This window comes from Delphinus delphis, chromosome 2, assembly GCF_949987515.2.
Source record: "Delphinus delphis chromosome 2, mDelDel1.2, whole genome shotgun sequence".
In the NCBI taxonomy this organism is placed as follows: domain Eukaryota; kingdom Metazoa; phylum Chordata; class Mammalia; order Artiodactyla; family Delphinidae; genus Delphinus; species Delphinus delphis.
Genome location: NC_082684.1, coordinates 162,764,162 through 162,786,845, shown reverse-complemented (window position 1 = coordinate 162,786,845; position 22,684 = coordinate 162,764,162). Strand labels below are relative to the sequence as shown.

General features: G+C 34.3%; 1 protein-coding gene across 1 annotated transcript in view; it reads right to left on the bottom strand.

Moving 5' to 3' along the window:
- Positions 1-22,684, bottom strand: part of MALRD1 (MAM and LDL receptor class A domain containing 1) — a 593,611-nt gene that overhangs the window by 332,886 nt on the left and 238,041 nt on the right. Inside the window, exons 23-25 of the mRNA XM_060003111.1 lie at positions 19,678-19,834; positions 15,235-15,345; positions 11,328-11,541 (exon numbers count right to left, since the gene is read on the bottom strand). Of these exons, the coding sequence (XP_059859094.1) occupies positions 11,328-11,541; positions 15,235-15,345; positions 19,678-19,834 (482 nt within the window). The remainder of the gene's footprint in view (positions 1-11,327; positions 11,542-15,234; positions 15,346-19,677; positions 19,835-22,684) is intronic.

The window sequence follows — 22,684 nt, the reverse complement described above, 5'->3', positions numbered from 1 at the left end:
ATCTCTTTTCTTTGCAGTTCTAGAAGTTTTTTATGTCACACAGGTTGACTGTCATGGGATTGTCATGTCTTCTTAGAAAAGTGACCTCTTTACTGTTGTGTAATGCCCTTATTTATCCCTGATAATGTTCATTGCTTTGAAGTCTGTTCTGTCTGAAATTAAAATAGCTGTTCCTGCTTTCTTTCCATTCATGTAAGCATGGTATATATTTCTGCATATGTTTACCTTTAACCTATAAATATCTTTATATTCAAAGTGGGTTTCTTGTAGACAACATGTAGTTGGGTCCTATTTTCTATTCAATTGTTAATTCAGTTTCTAAATTACATTTGAAACTTCTTTTGAAAATTTACTCTGTCCTAAAATAGACTGTAATTCCTACAGCCTCTTTTAGTTCAGAATGCTAAAGTTCTCCTAAGTATCCTCTCAAAGGACTGGGAAGTAAATCTCACTAAAATAATAATGAACCCCAACTCACCATCTTGTTTATAATCTGAACTCTTATCTTGGTTAAGAATATAAAATGAAGTAACTAATTCAGTTGCCCTTATGTTGGAAAACTTAGCAGCCCATGAGGACCAGATTTCCATATAGACCAGCATCTAGAAAGGCCATTTGTATAGGAAATGATGTGTGTTGCTGAAAAACAGATTTGTTAAAAAAAAAATCATACAAATACTGCTATATGAATCTCTATAGTGTAAACCATATTTTTGCTTTTGATATTTACTATAGTTTTGAAGATATATTTCCTTGGAAAGTTTAATTCTAAAATACCAGTGGAGGAAAACACAGCAAGCAGGGCCTAAGTGGTTTGAATTACACATCACTATGGTAAGAGGGAGCAACTTATAATTTCATTTTCTACTATTTCCCACAGGTGCCATGCGAGACAAGTAGCAAATAGTCTTCTGTGCAGATGCCAATTCCTGGCATTTCATGGAGCAATTAATGCCCGTGCCAGACAGGTGTGCCGTCAGGAAGAAAATGATCCCTTCGTCTACAGCTGTATCATCAATCAAACCAGTTTCTCCCTTCCAAATGCTATAATTTTTCCATCGATCAATATCTTTATAAGTATAAAAATGTTTCATTTAAAACCGACATAATTTTGAAAGAACACAACCTAATGCCTTTTAAGATCCTACCATCAAATTTTTAAAAGATATCATTCTATTCATTTATTCATTTCATATAAAATTTTTACTTATTTTTTAAATTGATATATAGTTTCTGTAAAAGAGTGTATAGGTGTACAATATAGTGATTCACAATTTTTAAGTTATACTCCATTTATAGTTATTATAAAATATTGGCTGGGGCTTCCCTGGTGGCGCAGTGGATTTTTGCTACCACCCTTTGCAATTCCTATCATCTGGAACCTTCTTTACTATTCTTTATTTAACCAACTCCCTATTCATTCTTCATAGATATAATCAACACAAGGCTAACTAAAAAAATAAAAACTAAAGTATTAAAATTCTTAAGATGTGTGAATGTTATCTTATGCAAAAAATGACACAATATTGTGATAATTTACTCATAATTAGAGTACTGTGGTATTTGATGAATATTGAATTCCCATGTTTATGGGAAACTTTGAGAATTTAAACCATCCAATGAGAGGGATACTAGATAATAGAGGCCTTGAACTGTGCATATAGAATGCTACTAAAGGATTCTAAGAATATATATATTGACATCCTAACTATGAACATGAGAAAGGGGAATGTGAAAAAACGTGCAGAATCAATGGTACCTGTTTCTAAATCTTAAAGTTGTATTATTATGAAGAACTACAAGTAGTAAGAAATATTATCATCAAAAACTCATACTGAAAAAAGATGGAAATGTAGATTCAATATTAGGAAGATCATTATATCAAGGGGTGCCTGACAGTTGAAAAGGCTTTTTATGTGAGACAGAGTATTCTCTCCTATGAAAGTGTTCAAACAGCAATCAGGTTATTTTTCCTTTCCCACCCCCATTGTCTGCCAGATCAGGGAAGTTATAGAAATGATTCTTTGATTGGTTGGTGACTCAGTTACCAATTCAATCAACAGCAATTCAGTAGATGTGATTCATCAATAAACATGTCTTAGTGGAGTTCTCTCATATATTAATAGACTGTGATAAGTGCTAGGATATAGATAAAAAATTTACGATCAAGTGTAACTGAGTAAAAGGGAATCCTTCACAGAAGTCTTAGTGTTAGATCCCTGTTTCAAAGAGCATGGAGTAACTTCTTTTTTTCTCTCCAACTCTATGATTCTTTGCTTTTATGGTTCAATAACTTGAACTTTATATCATATTTTGACAAGTTGTTTATATTGTATTCATAAAAAGGTTAGTAGCTAGATCTATTTCTAGATTTTTCTTCTTAATGAATTAGTATTTTCAGTCTCAAAGGAATGTCAAAGAAAAGAGAAAACACAGATTACCTATGACAGGAATGAAACAGGGGATATCATAGACCCTATGGATATTAAAAGGATGATATAAGATTACTATTAATAACTCTAATGCACTAAATTGACAACTTCTATGAAATGGACCTATTCCTTGCAAAGAACAAACACAAAATGATTTGAGCAGCTTTATAACTTTTAAGGAAATGGAACTCATAATTTTATAATTCCTGAAAAAGAAATATCCAGGCTCCGATAGTCTCATTGGAGATTTCTACCAAAACTTTAAGGCACACAGATCAGAAAGGAAGACATAAAACTGTCCCAATTTTCAGATGACATGGCTGTCAACATAGAAAATCTAAGGAATGTATTATAAAAATTTGAGAACTAATACATGACTCAGCAAGGTTGCAGGACACATGATCTACATATAAAATTAATTGTGTTTTTATATATCATCATTGAATATGTAGAAACCAAAATTTAAAATATAATATCATTTATAATCCCTCAAAAAATGAAATACTTAGGTGTAAATCTTATAAAATATGTACAGGACTTGTAAGCCAAAAACTACAAAACACAGGTGAAAAGAAATCAAAGTCTAAATAATGGAGAGACAAACTGCTCATGGATTGGAAGACATCCTATTAAAGATGTTATTTCTCCCAAACTGATATATGTATTTAATAAAATTCCTGTCAAAGTTACATCACTTTTTTGGTAGATATAGCGATGATATTTTTTTAAAGTGAAAGCAAAGCCAAAGGAACCTGAATAACTAAGGCTATATAGTTGAAAAAGAAAAATAAACTAGAAGGACTCTCTCTACTTAATTTTAAGATTTATTATAAAGCTTTAATTTTCAAGACTGTGTGGTACTGATGAAGGAACAGACACTTGGATCAACGGAACAGAACCCAAAACAGCTTCACACAAGCACAACCAACTAACATTTGACAAAGATGCAGATGCAGTTAAACGAAGGGAGGACAGCTTTGTTAATCAGAAGCAACTGGATAACTATTGACAAAAAAAAAATGACCCAAACCTCACAACTTATACAAAAATTAACAAAATGGAGCATACACTTAAATATAATACTGTGCAACTTTTAGAAGGAAAAATAGAAGAAAATCTGGGACCTAGACCTCAGTGAAGTGTTTTTGACCGTGATATCAAAAGCATGATCCCTAAAAGGAAAGATCAATAAACTGGACTTCATCAAAATTACTTTCCCTGTAAAGAGAATGTAAAGATAATCTAAATCCTATGAGAGAACATTTGCCACTCACACATCTGCCGAAGGACTTATATCTATAATATATGAAGAACTCTCAAAACTCAACGGTTTGAAAACTTCTGATTAGAAAATGGGCAGAAGACATGAAGAAACATTTCACCAAAGAGGATATACAGATAACAAAGAAACACATGATAAGATGTTCAACACCACTAGCTATCAGGGAAAACGCAAATTAAGACCCTGACGAGATATTAACCTATACCTATAAGAAGAGCAATAATAAAGATAAAATAGTTACAATACCAAATGCTCACAAGGATGTGGACAAACTGGATCTCTCACACATTGTTGGTGGTAACGTAAAATGGCATAACCGCTCTGGAAAACAGTACTATGGTCTGTTACATCCATGCCATGGAACATGAGTCAGCAATAAAAAGGAACAAATGATTTACACACACATCAACTTGGATGGCTCTCAAGGAGATTATGCTGAATGAAAAAAAGACAGTCTCAAAAGGTCACAAACTGCATTTACATATTTATATAACTCTCAATATTACGAACTATAGGGATGGAGAACAAAATAGTGGTTTCCCAAGGTTAGGGACGGTGAGAATAAATGTAATTATAAAGGAATAGCTCAGGGGAGATTTTGGTGGAGACAGAATATTTGATTGTAGTGTGATGATTACACGAGTTTTCACATACAATAAAATGCCATAGAACTATACACACATATTGAACCATATTGTTTCCTGGTTTTGATATTATACTATACTATAAAATGTAACCACTGAGGGAAGCTACATGAAGGGTACACAGAATTTCTCTGTACTATCTTTGTAACTTCCTATGAACCCACAATTATTTCACGATTCAAAAAATTAATGTCATGTGCCAATTATTATTCGGTGACATCATCAGGAAATTGTGATACAGTGATTTCCTTTGTATTGCCTTATTCTATGAAGTAATAATAAATTCTGTAAATAATACTTTCCAAACTGTTTCACAGAACAATTGTTCTATAAGGAGTATACTTAATTCCATGTAAAAAAAAGAGTTTCTGGGTAATTTGGAAAAATCCTATTTATAATACCAGGTTTTCAAAAATTGTCATAATTTTTTCTTCAGTGATGACTACCTGATTTCATAATTCTGAAAATATTACCCTAATGCGTGTCACTTTACAACACTGAGTTCATGAGAAAGGGATCAGTGTTGATAATCCTGGAAAGACAGTGAAAGCTTTCTAAACCTCAGTCACTAGGCTACAGCCTGCAAATAATGAATTCCTGAAGCTTAGGACAGCAGATCCTTCACAGGAAGCCTGGTTTATTAACCTTATGATACCTGACCTACTTTTGAACATCATCTCCCAAAGAAAACAAAAGCTATTCATAGTGCATGATTAATAAAGTCTCTGAAAATACACTAGCTGTTTTCAAGGTGATGTAAAAATCCATGTTGGGATTAGTATTTAAATACCCTAACTAAATTACTTTTCCCTCACCCATCCAAAAGTGTTTTGTACTTATTCTAACTCCCATTCGCAAGGTGAATGTTTAAGTACCTATTTCTCTAGCTAGACAAGAAGCTCCACAATTCTTCAGGTAATATCTTATTTTTCTTTGTTTTTGCTCCAGGGCCACTTATATTACATGCCCAATGTTTAGCCAAATAAGTAAATGTCCAGTATGCAAGGCTAGGCCAGGATGGTGTACGCTGGTGCCAGTAGAGTCCCACAGAGGCACTCGACACCTTTAAATTCATTTTTTGCCACAACTGAGCACAAATTCTGATATGCTAAAAAGTTTTAGATGGAGCACTGGATATGGTGTAGAAGTAACAGCTATAATATAACCTTGCTGTGAGTAAAAAGTCACATGTATATCATAGCATCAAACAATAGCCCCATCTCCCCCCAAAATTCATCAGTTTACTTGAAACAGAGAGAATTCTGCTATAACAAATGAGAAAGGGTAGTCAGGATGTAAATGAGTCAACTCAAATATGTCCTGAAGGATAACTATTTAGGGGAATTACAGTTATACATTCATAGAAATCAAAGGAAATTGTTAGTGATGTGGTGATAATATAGAAAGGACCGTGTTTTAATTATTGCTGACTTTTTAAATGTTTTTGAATTTTTAAAAAATTCATTCAAATACATCAAATATCACTTGGCTCAAATCCATTATTTGTTCCATCTTTTTTGTTTGTTTGTTTTTTAACATCCTTATTGGAGTATAATTGCTTTACAATGTTGTGTTAGTTTCTGCTGTATAACAAAGTGAATGAGCTATATGTATGCATATATCCCCATATCCCCTTCCATCTTTACTTAAATGTCAATTTCTCAGTGAGAACTTTTCCGATGGCCCTATTTAAAACTATAACTACCACTCCAAGCATCTTCTTTCTCATTTTTCCCTATTTTACTTTTTGCCAGAGCACTTGTCATTATGAAATATGCTGTGTTATTTTACTTACTCTGTTTTGTCTGTGTCCCCTTCCACTACTACCAAATGTAAAGCAAGCTCCATGAGAGCAGGAAATTTGTCTGTACTGTTCACAGCATTATTCTTAGTAACTAGTATCCTCGCACATAGTAGATGCTCAGTAAATATTTGCTGAATAAATGCATGAACGTTCATTCTTTAAAACTTCTTAAAATCGCCAATAAATTATATCAGGCAATTAAATACATACGTAGGCATTAAATCTTGACTTAACTATAAATGGTTCAATTAAATTCATTAAGAAAATATACACAGAATCATTTTTAATATTTAAAAAGCTAATTATTGCCCCTATTAAAATCCTGATATATTTGTATATGTCAATAAGGAAACAAAGAATAAAGTAATAGCTCTTCCTTCTCACCAGAAAACTTTTTCAAATGTTTGTATTGTTTAGATGAGTGCTTCTCAAATTTTAGTGCACATATACTTGTTAAAATGCGGTTTATGATTAAGTCTGGGGTGGGGCCTGACTTCTGACAAAAATGCTGTTTGTCTCTAGACCAAGATTTGAGTAACTGAGTTTAGATAACTTTTCAGCAGTGTTAAATTGCACATTGATGTAACATTAAAAAATGATATTTTTAGAAACATTCATCCAATAGGAAAAAATGTGTTTAAAAATATTTGTAATGACTTTAGCAAGGTTACTATAAGTAACTGAGTATAAGAGTTTGATTTATTGTTAATCACGTGCTCTTTCACCAAGAGGGAACCCTAACGTAAACTATGGACTGTGGTGAGAATGACATCTCCCGTGTAACAAATCACCACTCTAGTGGGGGACATGATAGTCTGGGGCGGGGGGCTGTGCATGTATGGGGATTAAGTTTCGCTGTGAACCTACAGCTCCTTTAAAAAATAAATTCTATTGAAAAATTTAAAAGACAGCCTCCAGAATGAGAGAAGATATTTACAAATCATACATATGATAAGGGCTTAATATCCAGAATATATAAATAACTCTTACAACTCTACAATAAAAAACACACAATTCTGTAAAGAAAAGCACGAAGAACCTTGACAGTTCTCCAAAGAACATACACAAATGGCCAATAAGCACAAGAAAAGATGATTAACGTTGTAGTCATTAGGGAAGGACAAATCAAAACCACAATGAGATTCTACTTCATACACACTAAGATGGCTATAATTTAGAAAAGAAAGAAAGAAAGAAAACAAGTATTGGCTAAGTCCCAGATCTCCTTCAAGAATTTGCCCAGGAGGGGGAATTAGATGAAGGGAGTCCAAAGGTAACACTTCCAGTTACAAGATAAATAAGTACTAGGGCTGTAATGTACAACACGATGACTATAGTTAGCACTGTTGTATGGTATATTTGAAAGAGATTAGATCCTAAGAGTCCTCATTTCAAGGGAAAAAACATTTTTTTCCTCTTTTTATTTTTTTGTACCTATATGAGAAAATGGATGTCAATGGATTACCACTAAACTTACTGTGGTAATCATTTCGCAATATAAGTAAGTCACAATGATGTATACCTTAAACTTAACGGGGCTGTATGTTAATCATATCTCAGTAAAACTGGGGGGGGGGGAATAAATAAGTAAAATGAAAAAAAATTGTTTAAATATCTTTCATCAGGCCTATCCTCATCAAGCTCCCTAACATTGCTATTTTCTCTCTCTCCATTTTCCATCTCCTTTAATTTACTCTATATTTTCTCATAGAAAATGTATCACTTATCAACTTCTGACAAACTCTGTAATATACATACACACACACATGGATATTCTGCGCCTGTGTGTGTGTGTGTGTGTGTGTGTGTGTGTAGAGGAAGAGAGAATACTTTCTGTTTAACACGGGAATGGGTAACATGATTTTTGTCTGTTTCATTTACGGATGTACACTAGATGTCTCAAACACTGCTTGACATATATCTTTTCAGTAAATATATGTTAAATTAATTTGATATTTTGTCTTCTAGATTTCTCTTGATCATTCTTGACAGCGTCTTGAAAATGTTATCAGTCTTTCCAAATCCTCTCTCTCTGACATTTGTGTTCTGTTCTATTTATTTGTATTATTAGCTAATTACTTTCTTTGGTAAGGATTTAAGTATATAAATTTTTCACTAAGCATTTTCTTAACTAAATACCACAGGTTTTTTAATGCACTATTATTATTATTATTTATTTAAAACATTTTCTAATTTTACTGTAATTTTTTTGGTGGGGAGATGGGTTATCAAATGTGTCTTCTAACTAACAGGGAATTTTCTAGCTTTTGTCTTACAACTGATTTCCAGCCTAATTCAAAAGATGTAATCCATGTCACTTTAATCCATTTAAAATTATTGAAGTTTGTTTAGTGCTTAATAACATATATTCTGTGTGTACTTGAAATAGATGTCTGCAGTTGGGAAATACAGTATTACATGTGCCCATTAGGTTCAGATTACTTACTAATTATTCTGGTCAAATATCCTGCATCCTTACTAATCACAGTGCAGAATTAAATTATTTTGAGCATGCCTGAGATACTCTTGTGTATCACCAATAAATATGCTAATTGGAAAGTACAGAGAAACAAAAATATGATTGTTTGCCAAAGGAGCCTCTGTATCAATGGCAAAATATGTTCAACTAAGATTTCAGATTTCTCAGATACAAATCACTTTCTTTTTGACTATGTCCTATATTTTAGATATATTTATATTATAAAGCAAAAAAAGAAACCAGTTAATCTTTCTTCCAAATCTTGCTTTCTGAGCCTATACTGGTCTACAGAAAATTAAAGCCACAGGTACTTTTGTTTTATAAAGGATTATTTTCTTTTCCTTTGTCAGAGATAGTCTATGCCTTTACAAAGAGCTCAGCAGTTTCATTCTTTCTTCTATTCCTAGGTGGTGTATTTATACCAAATGATATTTTAGATGTTTTTTTAGAGTTATGATACATGTTCAGCCTTTACTTAGACTTCTCACAAAAAAAAAACAACACACAAAAAAAAACAACAACCCAAAACAAACCAAAAAAACCTCACACAAGTTCCAAAGATCATGAAACCTAAGCCTAAATTCTCGGTTGGTTGTCAGCCAAACTTCTGAGATCAGTTGCTATGGTGATTTTTTTTTTTAAGTTTTTCTTCCTATTCTTCTGGGTCTAATTCAGAATCAAAGTTTATAGTATATGCAGGAAAAATAACAGCACTCATATTTCATATAGCAGGTTCTAGCCACTCTATAATTGAAACATTTAAAACCATTAACGTAGGAATACAATTGAATTTTTAAATACATAATAAAATAAGCAGTGTTATATAAAAAGAAATTATATTCATGTAATAAGAACCAATATCAAAATGTGGGTTACTTTTAAGGTTTGTTCCAACTTTTTGGTTGTTTATTTGTTCTAAGGAGCTGAAAAAATTTTCTTCTTCTTATATAATATCTGGAACTAATTCATCTCTCTTGCTCCAGTATTACTGATATCACAGCCCCATTCAAATGTTACAGTGATTTGGCAATCAGTTCACCAGAAAGCACCTTCTGATAAAACTTTCCCTCCAAGGGCTTGTAATTACTTTTGTCTTTATTTTCCATACAAAAGAACCACCAAGACAATAAATTTCAGTACATTTCTCTGACCCTCTTAGTATATCAGTATACCCTCCCAAACACAGATAGAGGATTCCTAGAAATATTTGCAAAGTTATTATCTAAGTACAAAGAGTTCAAGGAAAATTTAGCCAGAAAATTTAGCCAGTGTTTTCAGTGAAAACACTGAAAACATTGCATTAAATCATATCTTGGGAAAGAGATAAGTTGGCAACATGACAAATAAAATTCAAAAGCATAGTATCTGTTCTGTTCGACTGATTAGCTAATAGATTTGTGACTCAAATGAAAATGGCAATGAAGAAAATGTAAAAGCATTTGATGCAGAACAAAAAACGCAGCAAAAATATTCATAAGATAAAGGTAAAAATTAATACAGAATACAAGATTAGCCAAACAGTTTTGCTTGGTTCATATAATAGTAATAATTGATATTATAAGATATAATCCACACTTGAAGAAACAAACAGTTATTGGATATACACAGGATTTCTACATCCACAACTTTTTTGGTTTTCCTAAGATTCAGTTGTACACAGAAGTGGTATGGTGGCTTGGGCAAAGCAGTGAATCATAAATCAAAGTACCTGGAAACTAGGATCAACTCTGTCAGTACCAGTTTTATGAAATTTGACCAAATCTTAGCCACTCTTGTTCAGCAGCTTTATCCATGGAATGCACTAATAATATCTGTCCCACTTATTCGTCGGGTTTCTGTGAAGATCAAGTGGAGATCAGTAGATAGAAGGGCTTTGAAAGTTAAAAGTTCTATGTAAATGTGAGCTCTTAATATACTGACGTTGTTCTTGTGATTCCAGATTTGGTTTCAAGAGGCAAAAAAGAGATCAAACTGTAGTACGCTAGCTCAGAAATTATTATTGGTAATAGTGGAATAATTTGTCAACCTTAATTCTGACAATTTGCATTCACTTCATTTGCAGTGAAATGAGGCAACCGTGCACTGTGTTCCATGATTTTACAGACTTCCCTGAATGAGCACATATGGCCCATTTAGCTAAGGATATTTTAATAGGTGTCATTTATTATGAGTTGATCTCTTGTAACAATATTACACAGCTGATATGTGTTTCCCTTAGGAGATCACGTTGCCTATTTTATACATTATCTGGATATTGATTTTTTGTTTTTTTAGCCACTTATCCCAGCTCATAATCGACCCAAGGGAACGACAACTCCCTGAAATCCGTCAAAGCACAAAGGCATGAATTGCCGTTTATGGACGTTTTGCTTGCCTTCTTTCCAAAAATTTATTTCATATGGAAAATACTTGTTTGCATACCGTTTGTCTTTGAAGACACCTGTTTTCCAGTTAATCTCCAATTCTTCACATACAAACAGAAAGCCGTTGATTAGTTTTAAATGACTTTCGGTTCTAAATTAGGTACTGAGAGGGAGAAAGGAATGTATTTAAATGGTTAAATCACCTTACCTGCCTTGGCTGCTGAGTTATATATACTCTGTATTTTTCATCGATGAACCCATTGCACAGAGGAAGGTTGTGGGAGACAAAGGCAAAAGTAAGGAGACAGAACACTTCCACTCACCACAGATGAAAGGAGTCTCATCTGAATTATCAGCACAATCGTTCACAAAATCACACAGCTTGTCCCTGGCAATGCAGTGCTTGTTAGCGCATGTGAATTCTTGAGCCGTACACGTTCTGTCTGTGCTAAGTAGGGGGGCACAATCTTGAAAGGAAATATCATCCACTGCTACATCTCCTATGTAACTGATACCACGTTTTGCCCTGAAGACAACCTTTAAAAAAAATAAAGCCAATATCAGTTGACTCGTCCATCAGGAATCCAAAACTTGGGGCAAACAGTAAATACAGTACAGAACATAAGGGTTTGAATCTGATAAAAATGACCCCGTAATCCCTACGATGAAACTGACCCAGGAAGTTTGAGGGATATCGAAGATCTCTACCACACTCAACAGGTAAGGATGTGGGAGTGGCAACACCATTGTCTCTTGTCTAGATTTTTAGGATACAGGGCCTAAGAAACTGGCAGGAGTCACCTACCACTGCAGCCTCTGCAACTCGCAGACCCAAAACAAAACCTGCTCATTTCTGACAGCCTCATCACACGTGGAAGCAGGTCAACCAGGTGACGGAATGCACCAAGAGACAGAAGATGCAAGCATATCTTTTACTTTATTTCATCCACTTCTTGCCATTCCTCTGATCTGTTCAACTCAACTATTTGAAATCGAAAATATGTCGAACCTCAAAACTATGAATTTTTTTAATTGGCCGCATCTTTGGACTTGAAATGATTGTGATGTGCCTTTGATTAATGTATGTGATGAATGAAATCCTCCTGTGTGCCACTGCTGGACAGTGAGATCCCACTTCTACAGACTTTGATAGAACTGATGAAACTTAGTCACAGGACTCACTAAAGTTTTCAAAGTGAAAGTAATTCAGACAGCTTCTATTGAATTTGTCTGCAAGTTAAATATATATTTGTGTGTTAGCATAAGAAATATTCATATATTTTAAAGTAAATTTAGGACAATTAGAGATGCATTAACAAGAAATACCTATTTACTTCCATGATTTTTATACAAAATAGTTATCGTCATCAAACTCCCAAACATCTTTTTACCAAATCTAATCAATTACTTTTCTTGAAAGAAGTAGTTTTTCCTTAAGATGTGTTATGCTTTTATACTATTGTATGAAAACCTAGTTGTTTTCCTTTTAAGATGAGAGAATAGAATAACTGAAAATCATGCCTTTCACATTATTATAAAAAAGCAAATAAATGTACAATTTTTATATAAATTCATGTATCAAATTTACATAAAAGGCATACATTTGTTTTCTTCAGAGAAGATGTGCTAGAAAAGAAAAATAAATTTGTAAGATAGATTAAGAGCTTGGATGTGATTAAGACGAGGTGAAACTAGAAAGAATAATGACTACAACTCTTTTATAAGAAAATTGAGCCCAACAAAAACATGGATACACAAATTGAAAAAGGTACTGTATTATCTGGATATATCTGAACATTTAATTTAAATCTGTGAGACAATGCTCTGTGATTAAGAAATCAGATAATCCAATGCCACACGATGTTGGTTAAGATTCCACAGACTTTAATACTGAATGTGATTAAACTTTTTTTCAAGAGCAATTATGATATATTTTTTTCTGGTAAAATAAAAGCTGGGTCAATCATTTTGTAAAATTTAGGAAGCAATAGAGCATAGCATTTGTATTATGGACTTGTAGATGACCTGCCTGTGTTTAAAGCATATCACTGCCATTGTAGTTATATAAGTAGGGCAAGTTATCCAAGTTCTAGGTATTTCTGTGCCTAATCTATAAAATGCAGGTAATAAAGGTAGGTACCTCATACAGTTACAGGAGTAAATTTTTTGTTCATAGAACAGAACTTAGCACTTAGTAAGTGCCAGGTATGTGATTGCTCTAGTTATAAAAATTATTATAATTAAACGCTATGCTTAAATTGGGGGTTCCCAAATATAACTGTGAAAGCTACCCAATGCTGTATGCTTTTACTCAAGGGTTAAAGGCGCTCATGTTTCTGAGGCTAAAGGGACTGATACTGTAAAAATGGAAGAAGCATGGATAGTATGTGCGTCTCACTACTATTTCTCCAGTGCATAGTAAGGTGCTTGCACATAGTAGGTTCTTGATATGTTTTTACTGAAGGAACGAATCACATTAAACATCAATATTCAGAAACCATTAATATTTCATTTTAAGATTCAAACAACATGGGCGTATTTCTCTTCAAATTTCAATGTGAAAAATGAAATTTCAGAAAGACTAAATCAATAATTGATTCCTCTGCTTAAATCCCTCTTAATGTTTTTGTTTGTTTGTTTTTGTTTTGTTTTGTTTTGTTTTTTGCGGTACGCGGGCCTCTCACTGTTGTGGCCTCTCCCGTTGCGGAGCACAGGCTCGGGACGCGCAGGCTCAGCGGCCATGGCTCACGGGCCTAGCCGCTCCGCGGTACGTGGGATCCTTCCGGACCGGGGCACGAACCCATGTCCCCTGCATCGGCAGGCAGACTCTCAACCACTGCCCCACGAGGGAAGCCCTTAATGTTGCTCTGAACATGATTTTACCATGCAAATATTCTACTTGCGCAGACTAGTTGAGAATTCACTGCCTGAAGTGGAAGCCGATGCCTGGCAGCAGCACAGCCTTCTGCATGTTCTTGCTGATGATTCTTCTTGCCTCAGTTAAAAGGTCTTGGAGGTTAAACAGGTGGAATCCTCTTAATGATAAATTTCATACTGTGCAAGGCCACTAAACTGCAGTCTAGTCTTTTCTTCTTCAGGCTGAACTTACTTCTCACCCATTTCCTAAATTATCTATAAATGACCCATAAGAAAACTGGGTCCCAGCAAGAGGTCAAAAATATACGGGATTTATTATAGCTAACATTCTAAGAAACTGGGGATAATGTTGCATCAATGCCTTTAAACAGCTGTATCTAGCCTGTGCTTCCAGTGGAGTTGAAAGGGGCTGATCTATCAGATACGGCATGTGATTGTAGATACAGTTACTGAATATTCACAGCTGAGTTGGTTACTCTTGCTACATATTGCATTTCCAGTCCTCTGTATAATTAGCAAAGATATTATAGCTTGTATCTATAGACAAGTGGCTCGAAATTCAAGGAATTAAGCCCTGTGCAGTTATGACTAAGAAAAAATGTTCTCTGACATAAATGGCTCTGGATTCCCACTCTCCCTTATCTAATCTTAAATCTTAATAGCTAAGTTTTACCTTCCAATAAACAACCCTTCTGTCAAAAACAAAACAAGCAAAAACTCCAAAAGCAAAAAACACACACATCCATGGAGCTCCTGTTTTCCTGATAATCCATAAAAAAATAAAATTCACACTAAATATCTTGGCATATAATTACTTTCAGTTTAAACCTTTTATTCTATGTATTACTTGTTCTTTCCCTTTATTTTTGGGTCTTATCCTCCTAATATTATTGTAATCTACATGAAGACAAATACAGCATCACCCAATTTTGTGCCTCTGAAAATATTTTTCAGTCAAGTAAATCTATTTTCTCTAATAAGGTTCAACAATATAGTGTGCTTTCAAAGGTCTCTTTAACTGGGTTTGAAATAAACTAATGTAATTACTCTGCAGTCTCTGAGAATATATTTGCAAAATAGTGGGAGGTGTTCTTAACATGTAGGAGCCTGATCGTGGAGGCAGGAGATGGCTGTCACTAAAATGAGATGTTCCTAGAAAAATGGTCGCCTCTTTGGGAAAAAAAATTAGGGTATTTCAGAACCGCAAATTCCTTATGGAAAATGCTGTATGGAGTGGTGAGCGTTCATACAGCACATCAGAAAGGGAAAGAGAGACAAGAAGACAAGGGGAAGAGGAAATAAATTAAAGACTCAACAAAACTCAATCATCACCTAAATACTTGGATTACAAACCTGTATATGCGAATGAACGCCTAAAAACACCTCTATTTTTTTCCACTGTGCACCTTGCTGTCCGCTTTGAGCCCACAGTTTAGAAGTAACATTGTCTATCTTGCTGAGTACCTGCAGAGATAAATCAAGTAAGAAGTGTTGAAATATTTTACCTTGACAAATTCTAAACATATAGAATTCTCCCAGTAATTTTTTTTCATTTTAATATCAACATGAATCCCTGAGAGAAAAGCTCAGACATTTTTCATTAGATGTCTTTGTTTTCTAGAACAGCACTGTGTCCCCAGGGTACCTCATGAGCTTTGTGTAATAAAGTTGTGCATGAATATCTGTCAGTCAAGTCTGAAGTTACCTGGCACCATTTGATTAAGAACTCTTAACTACCTTAGTTTTTAAAAATCTGACAGCAAGAACATTTGGAAGTCTCAATATTAAATAATATTCATGTAGTCACATGAAAAGCACAGACTTGTTTACTAAACACAGTTTTGAGAATGACATTAGGTTCAGTGGGGATGGTGATGTTACAATGGGAGTCCATTCAATTCCAACAGCACATACGGGTGATGTGAGTGGGCACCTACTCACATCAGCCAGCAAGAGCTCCCCACCCAACAAATGGACCCTCATTCTAAAGGGAAATTGAGAATCATCTCAGCAAACAAATTATCATGGCTCTTCTTTTAGAATGACACAAAATGAGCCATGAAGAAAGTAATTAAATAGGGAAGAGCAGTAGAGTTCCACATTTTAAAATAACTGACTTAGATGATGTATTTAATTATTTCACAACACTATTTTTTTTACATCTTTATTGGAGTATAATTGCTTTACAATGGTGTGTTAGTTTCTGCTTTATAACAAAGTATATCAGTTATACATATGTTCCCATATCTCTTCCCTCTTGCGTCTCCCTCCCTCCCACTCTCCCTATCCCACCCCTCTAGGTGGTCACAAAGCACCGAGCTGATCTCCCTGTACAACACTAATTTTTAACAATACGATGTGTGTAACCAATTCATTATTCACATAAAGGGTTTGGGGAGGTTTTGACTTTTGAAAGTGAAGGTAACTTTGAATGCTTTCATGATCAGTTTTTTAAAAATTAAATGCAGGGGACTTCCCTGGTGCCGCAGTGGTTACGAATCCGCCTGCCAATGCAGGGGACACGGGTTCCAGCCTTGGTCCGGGAAGATCCCACATGCCACGAAGCAACTAAGCCCGTGTGCCACAACTACTAAGCCTGTGCTCTAGAGCCCATAAGCCACAACTACTGAGCCCTCACACCACAACTACTGAAGCCCATGCGCCTAGAGCCCGTGCTCTGCAACAAGAGAAGCCACAGCAATGGGAAGCCCACACACTACAACGAAGAACAGCCCCCGCTCGGTGCAACTAGAGAAAGCCCGTGCGCAGCAACAAAGACCCAACGCAGCCAAAATTAAATAAATAAATTTATTTAAAAAATTAAATGCAAATGGTTATTTTTATAGAGCTAGAGTTTCTAGAGTCATATAAAAAGTTGTATGTGGCTAGCAAAGATATCACTAAATTCTTGAATTCAAGTTGAATCAACATATTATTAAAGTCAAGAAAATAGAATTTCTAAAAAATATAAAAATCTTTTTTGAAGGATACTAAAAAGAATGTATAGGAATTAGATCTTCTTTGTATGAATACTGCTCTATACACAAATCACTAAGGAAAACTGTGTTCATGCAACATAGTAATGCAACATTTAATGTTATTTTACTCAGCTGTGCACAAAATAAGGATCATATGTATTACCATTTTAATTATTTTATAATTAACTACTTATAAAATTTTAAGGTTGTTTTATAATTTTTCATCTACTAACACAAAACCTTATTGTGAAAAAATGAAAGCCTATTTCAGATAATTAATCTCAACCACAAAATATACCTGGTAAGTAATTCTCATTTTTCTGATGCAAACCCTGCAGTTAGCTGTATTGATTGTTTTGTCTAAAACCATTGTTAAAAACTCAATGAGACACAAATGGTAAATTGTCACATCAATCCACAAGACTACTTGGATGCTTTCAGGTTATTAAACATGCACACATACATCACACAAACAAGTTTACTCTTAAACTGTTTTTGGTGAGAAGTCTCACCTATAATAAATAAAACTATTCTTCCAAAATTACTTTATACATTTAACATGTTTCCAATTAAAAAAAAGTAACAGCATTTTTAAAATATGTTTATCTAATTTGGGGAGGAAAATAATATTTAATATGGCCAGGAAAATCGTAGAATAAGACAGTTAAAAAATAAAAAAAAATACCTAATATTAAAATTACATCAAGCTACTAGGAAAGAAGTGGTTAAGCAGCTGATCTGCAGTCTACTTCTATTTATTGGGGAAAAATAAAGCAGGCAGCCCAAGTGTAATCTCTTTGCAAATATACTAAACATAGACTTTTTGGAAAACAAATTAATGCTATTTGACAGGGGGAGAGACCTTATCTATGGCTGCTTTTAGCGAGATATCCCTGGTCTAAAACTGCTCATGTAAACAATTCTGAAATCTGGGGATTTATTTTTCAGACATGGCTTCTTGGAAAATGTCACATAAGCTATGAAACAGAGTATAAACGGAGATGCTTCAAAATTGAGTTGGCTTCTCTGTGTAAATGATGTGTCTATACATATACTTACAAACCTTATCTATTATACAAGGCATGTCTAATAGGGGAAGACAGGATCTAGGGGATCTGCATTAAAATTGCAGAACCTCTTTCTGTTTTGTCCATATAACTTGGTCATCTAAAAGAAACCAGGACCCCCTGGAAAAATAGTTACCTCCAGGGATGGAACAGGATAACAAAAAGATGAGTCTGGAACATCTTCTTGGCCAGAAAGAAAGGAAATGGTCAAAGAATGATTGGACTTGTCAAAGAGACACAGAAGTCAGTTTAAAGGGTCTCCTATAACTGAATCTGGGACGATGTAAGAACCAATAAATAGTAACAGTGTTGACAACAAATTGGATAAAATAGGAATCCATGAGTCCACACTGATATAAATCAACAAATGGAGAATTTTTCTAACAAGAGAAAACCAACCTACAAATGTAGACAGAATAATGGAGTTAGACACAAATAGGCAATCATCATAGTAAAATTAATGTGGCAAAAAATACTAAAGGAAGCAAACATTAGTGGGTATAATTGAGTTGAGATCAGGATTTTACATACTCTCAAAATATCTCATCACAAAATATTTATTGATAACAAAGGGAACAAAAGTACTGAGACCAATAGACATCATGTACTAACCAATGGGATACAATAAAAATAATAAAATATTGGTGATATTACAGGGAAAAACATGCTTAACATTGAACAAATCCAATTTGAAGGACGTTTCACAAAATGACTGGATTATAACCTTTAAAAATATCAAGATCATAAAGTTTAAGGGAAATGAAGGAATTACTTCAGTTTTAAAGACACTAGGGACTTCCCTGGTGGTGTGGTGGTTGAGAATCCACCTGCCAATGAAGGGGACACGGGTTCCATCCCTGGTCCGGGAAGATCCCACATGCCACGGAGCAACTAAGCCCATGTGCCACAACTACTGAGCCTGAGCTCTAGAGCCTGTGAGCCACAACTACTGAGCCCACGTGCCACACGACTGAAGCCTGCGTGCCTAGAGCCTGTGCCCCACAACAAGAAGCCACTGCAATGAGAAGCCTGTGCACCATAACGAAGAGTAGCCCCCCTGCTTGCCACAACTAGAGAAAGCCCGCATGCAACAACGAAGACCCAACGCAGCCAAAAATAAAATAAAAATAAATAAATTTATAAAAAATAAAGACACTAGAAAGAAATAACAATGGAGTGTGATAAGTAATTCTGTATTCAACTCAATTTTTCCTATAAAAGATGTTATTGGGACAATGGGCAAAAAACCAGAATCTCTGAGTGAAAGGTAGAATGCAGTTGTCTGTGAGATTCTTGCAACCTTTTGTGAGTATGAAACAATTTAATTTCTTTTTTTACAAAAAAACAATTTGAAAGAGAATATTGGAGAATGTAGCACCACTATATCAAAGACAGCAAGAAGGCACATCCGAATATCACCAAAATGTATATATTCACTTGATTGTGTTATTCTCAGAATATTGATACTGAAACCTATATGACATATTTCAAGGGTAAAACAGTATTACACAGAAGCTGCAACCTCAGAATAAAGACCATAATCATAAATAGAATAGTTTAAAGAAATCCTATTAGCCATTCAGGTCCAATTCTACTAAAGCTTTTTTTCAATCATACTGTTTTCAAACCAGTGAAGTGTTGATAACTGTCCATTTTCATTTATTAGCAGACTACATATTTTAATAACACTGAATTATACAACATGAATTTTTGTAGAAGAAATTCAGAAAATGCAATTGCCTAAGCAGTACCTGGAGAGAACCAACTGTGGCACCATTCATATGAGTCCAGAATACCAGGGTACATTTTGGTCCCGTGCGTGAAATAACAGGAGTGAGAATGTCAGCCATGTCACCAAACTTTCCATTTGAGCTATCAGCATACAGGTACCAGCCATCTGCGGTATTTCTGGGGAAAGAATGATGCATTTATCAGGTAAAAAAAGAAAATCATAAAATACAGTTTGTCATTAACCATATTTTATTGTTCTAAAATTTCTCCTAAAAGTATAACAATGTTTTTAGAACAATGGTGATGCATAAATAATTCTACTATTTTGATTTTGAATCCATGTGTCCATTGGTACAATGTACAAAAATTATGGTAAAGGTTGAAATCATTAGGTCTAATATGTAATAACTTGGTTGATTGTTTTATAATAATACTGCTGATACTCTGATCAGTTTTGTAGAGTTTTTTTATGTGGGTAAAATGAGACATTGAAGCACTGAATACATTTAGAAGAGGCATAAAAAGAACAAAAATATAAATAATTAAAGTATGAAAAAGAGAAAGGAAACTGTCTTGGAGTTCTATTCACTGGTCTAAAAGGCTTTCAGGTTCAAATTTATTTTATCTATTAATTTAGGTAAGTTTTACTTAAACATATTTTAATAAGCAGGTAGATAACCTTTTAATGTTGTTTTAAGTAAAGAAGGGTATTTATTAGTTCACACAACTGAAAAGTACAGGGGATACACCAGCTTCAGGCACAGTTGGATCCAGGGGCACAAACACTGTTATCAGGACTCAAGTCTCTCCATCATCTGGCTTAAGTGGGTAGATAATTTTTAAAGTGTGTCTTTTTTTCCCCCTAGTTCCAAACCAGAGAGGGAAAATAATGATGGAAACACTTAAATATCAATGTAATCTTGCCATAAGGGATAGAGTTTATGCCCCCACTTTAATTACCAATTCAAAAAAGAGATAATAAAACGTTAAAGACATGCTATTTTTGAAATATTAAATAAGTGATTCCTCAAAATTCGGACTTTCTGGCACTCTTTAATCTCTTTGATTAATTATATTTCACACCACTTTTTCACCACATGTGATACTGGTACCATGGAGTTTAAACTTGCTACTTATTAAAACCATTTTGAAAGTTTTATCTTTTTTTTTTTTGAGGAAAGACATGAATCATTAATAGAAAATAGATGGAGAGAAAGAGAGAGGTATTCATTCAGTCACCATGTATTTACTGAGTCAGTCTTTCCAGTGTTACTTGTCCAAGGCACTGGGAATGTGCTGTGGGCAAAAGACATGGCAGGGCTGGCCTCTGACCTCAGCACTTACTAGACGGGCAACGTTAGGCAGGTTATTCAACCTCTCTGAACCTATCGGTTTCTTCATTTATAAAACAGGATAGCTCCATGGTACTACTAGGAGTTAGAAATAAAATAAGTGGACTTTCTATCCCAGTACTGGCCCATCTTACATACTTAATAAATGGTAGTTGTGATTTGTGGTTATGTTTATGTCATTAGTTGCTGCTAATAAAGAATTCAGTGCCCTGTGAACTACACAGGGTATGAATTAAGACTGCTTTGAAGAGCTAGGATTATTATATTAATTTGTCTGAATTGTGTGCCAATGAATAAAAAGTTCCAGCTTTGTTCCTTGTGTGTGTTTAATATCCCAGGACCCCACAGATGCTGAGAACAAAGATGAATACATGAATTCTTCATTGGTTCACAGATTCACTGTGATCCAGCACAATTTTAGTAGATATATTTTCCCCAAAATTGACAAACTGATTCTAAGCTTAATATGGAAATCCAAAGGACTAAGAATAGCCGATTTTATCACAAAGGAGAACAAAGTTAGACAATTTACTCTATCAGATACTGATTCATTATAATGGTAGAATAATCAAGACAGGGTGGTATTGAAGTAAAGACGGAAAAATGGGCCAGAGAAATGGATAAAAGAGTCCTGAAAATTCTACATATATTTATAGATCTGATTTATGAAAAGCTTAGCTCTTCAGAGCTGTGAAGGAAAGGACAATCTTTTCAATGTGGATTGAATAAATTAGGTAGCCTTGTGGGGAAAAAACAAACCTTGACCCCTATTTCACAGCATTCAAAAATAATAAACTGCAGGTAGAATGTACCTGAAATGTGAAAGGTAAAACAACAAAGCTTGCCTAAGATACATAACAATATCTTCATGATATGAGACTGAGAATTAATTTTTAATAATATGTAAGGATTACTATCCATAAGGGGAAATACAAAAAATAGGACTGTATTCAAATTAAGGATTTCAGTTTATCAGAGATACCAATCTGATGATCAAGGCCAACCAGTGAATGGGAGAAAACATTTGCATCCCATTTAACGAATGTTACACTTACTATCTACTATATGTCATGCACTATGCCAGACGTTCACAATGCCTGCGTGTTTGTAGTGTGTGTATGTCTTTATACATACATATTATATAACTACATACATACAAGGAAGAACAGAATGAAACGTCCCCAAATGCTAATATGTTTTTATCTTTGTTTGGGGGCCACGGCTATTTTCTTTCCTACACAGTGCCTGGTTCACAGTAGACTCTCCAAAAGTACTTGATAAACAAAACACACAAGGTAGTTTAAAATCAGTACAGCACATGTGGAAATAAATAGACCAATGGAGTGACAGAACTGTAGAGTCAGATAAAATTACACAGGAAAAGTTGGTCATAATATATTCCAGGCTGGGGGAGAAAAAAACATAAAAAGACAGAACAATGTTAGAGACCATGGAAGAATTAAGTGACTAAAAGTCACAATTCTAGTAATGATAAAAGCATCTACTCAATGGTTCTTCAACTGGAGGTCCCTGTACTAATTTCCCAGAAACTACACGATGAAAAATGTTAATGTTTAATTTCCTCAATACAGTATAACTTGAGAAAAATTCAGTCACAATAATAAATTTAAAATAAATTATTGAAACAATTCTTTATAGTTATATATCCTTGAAA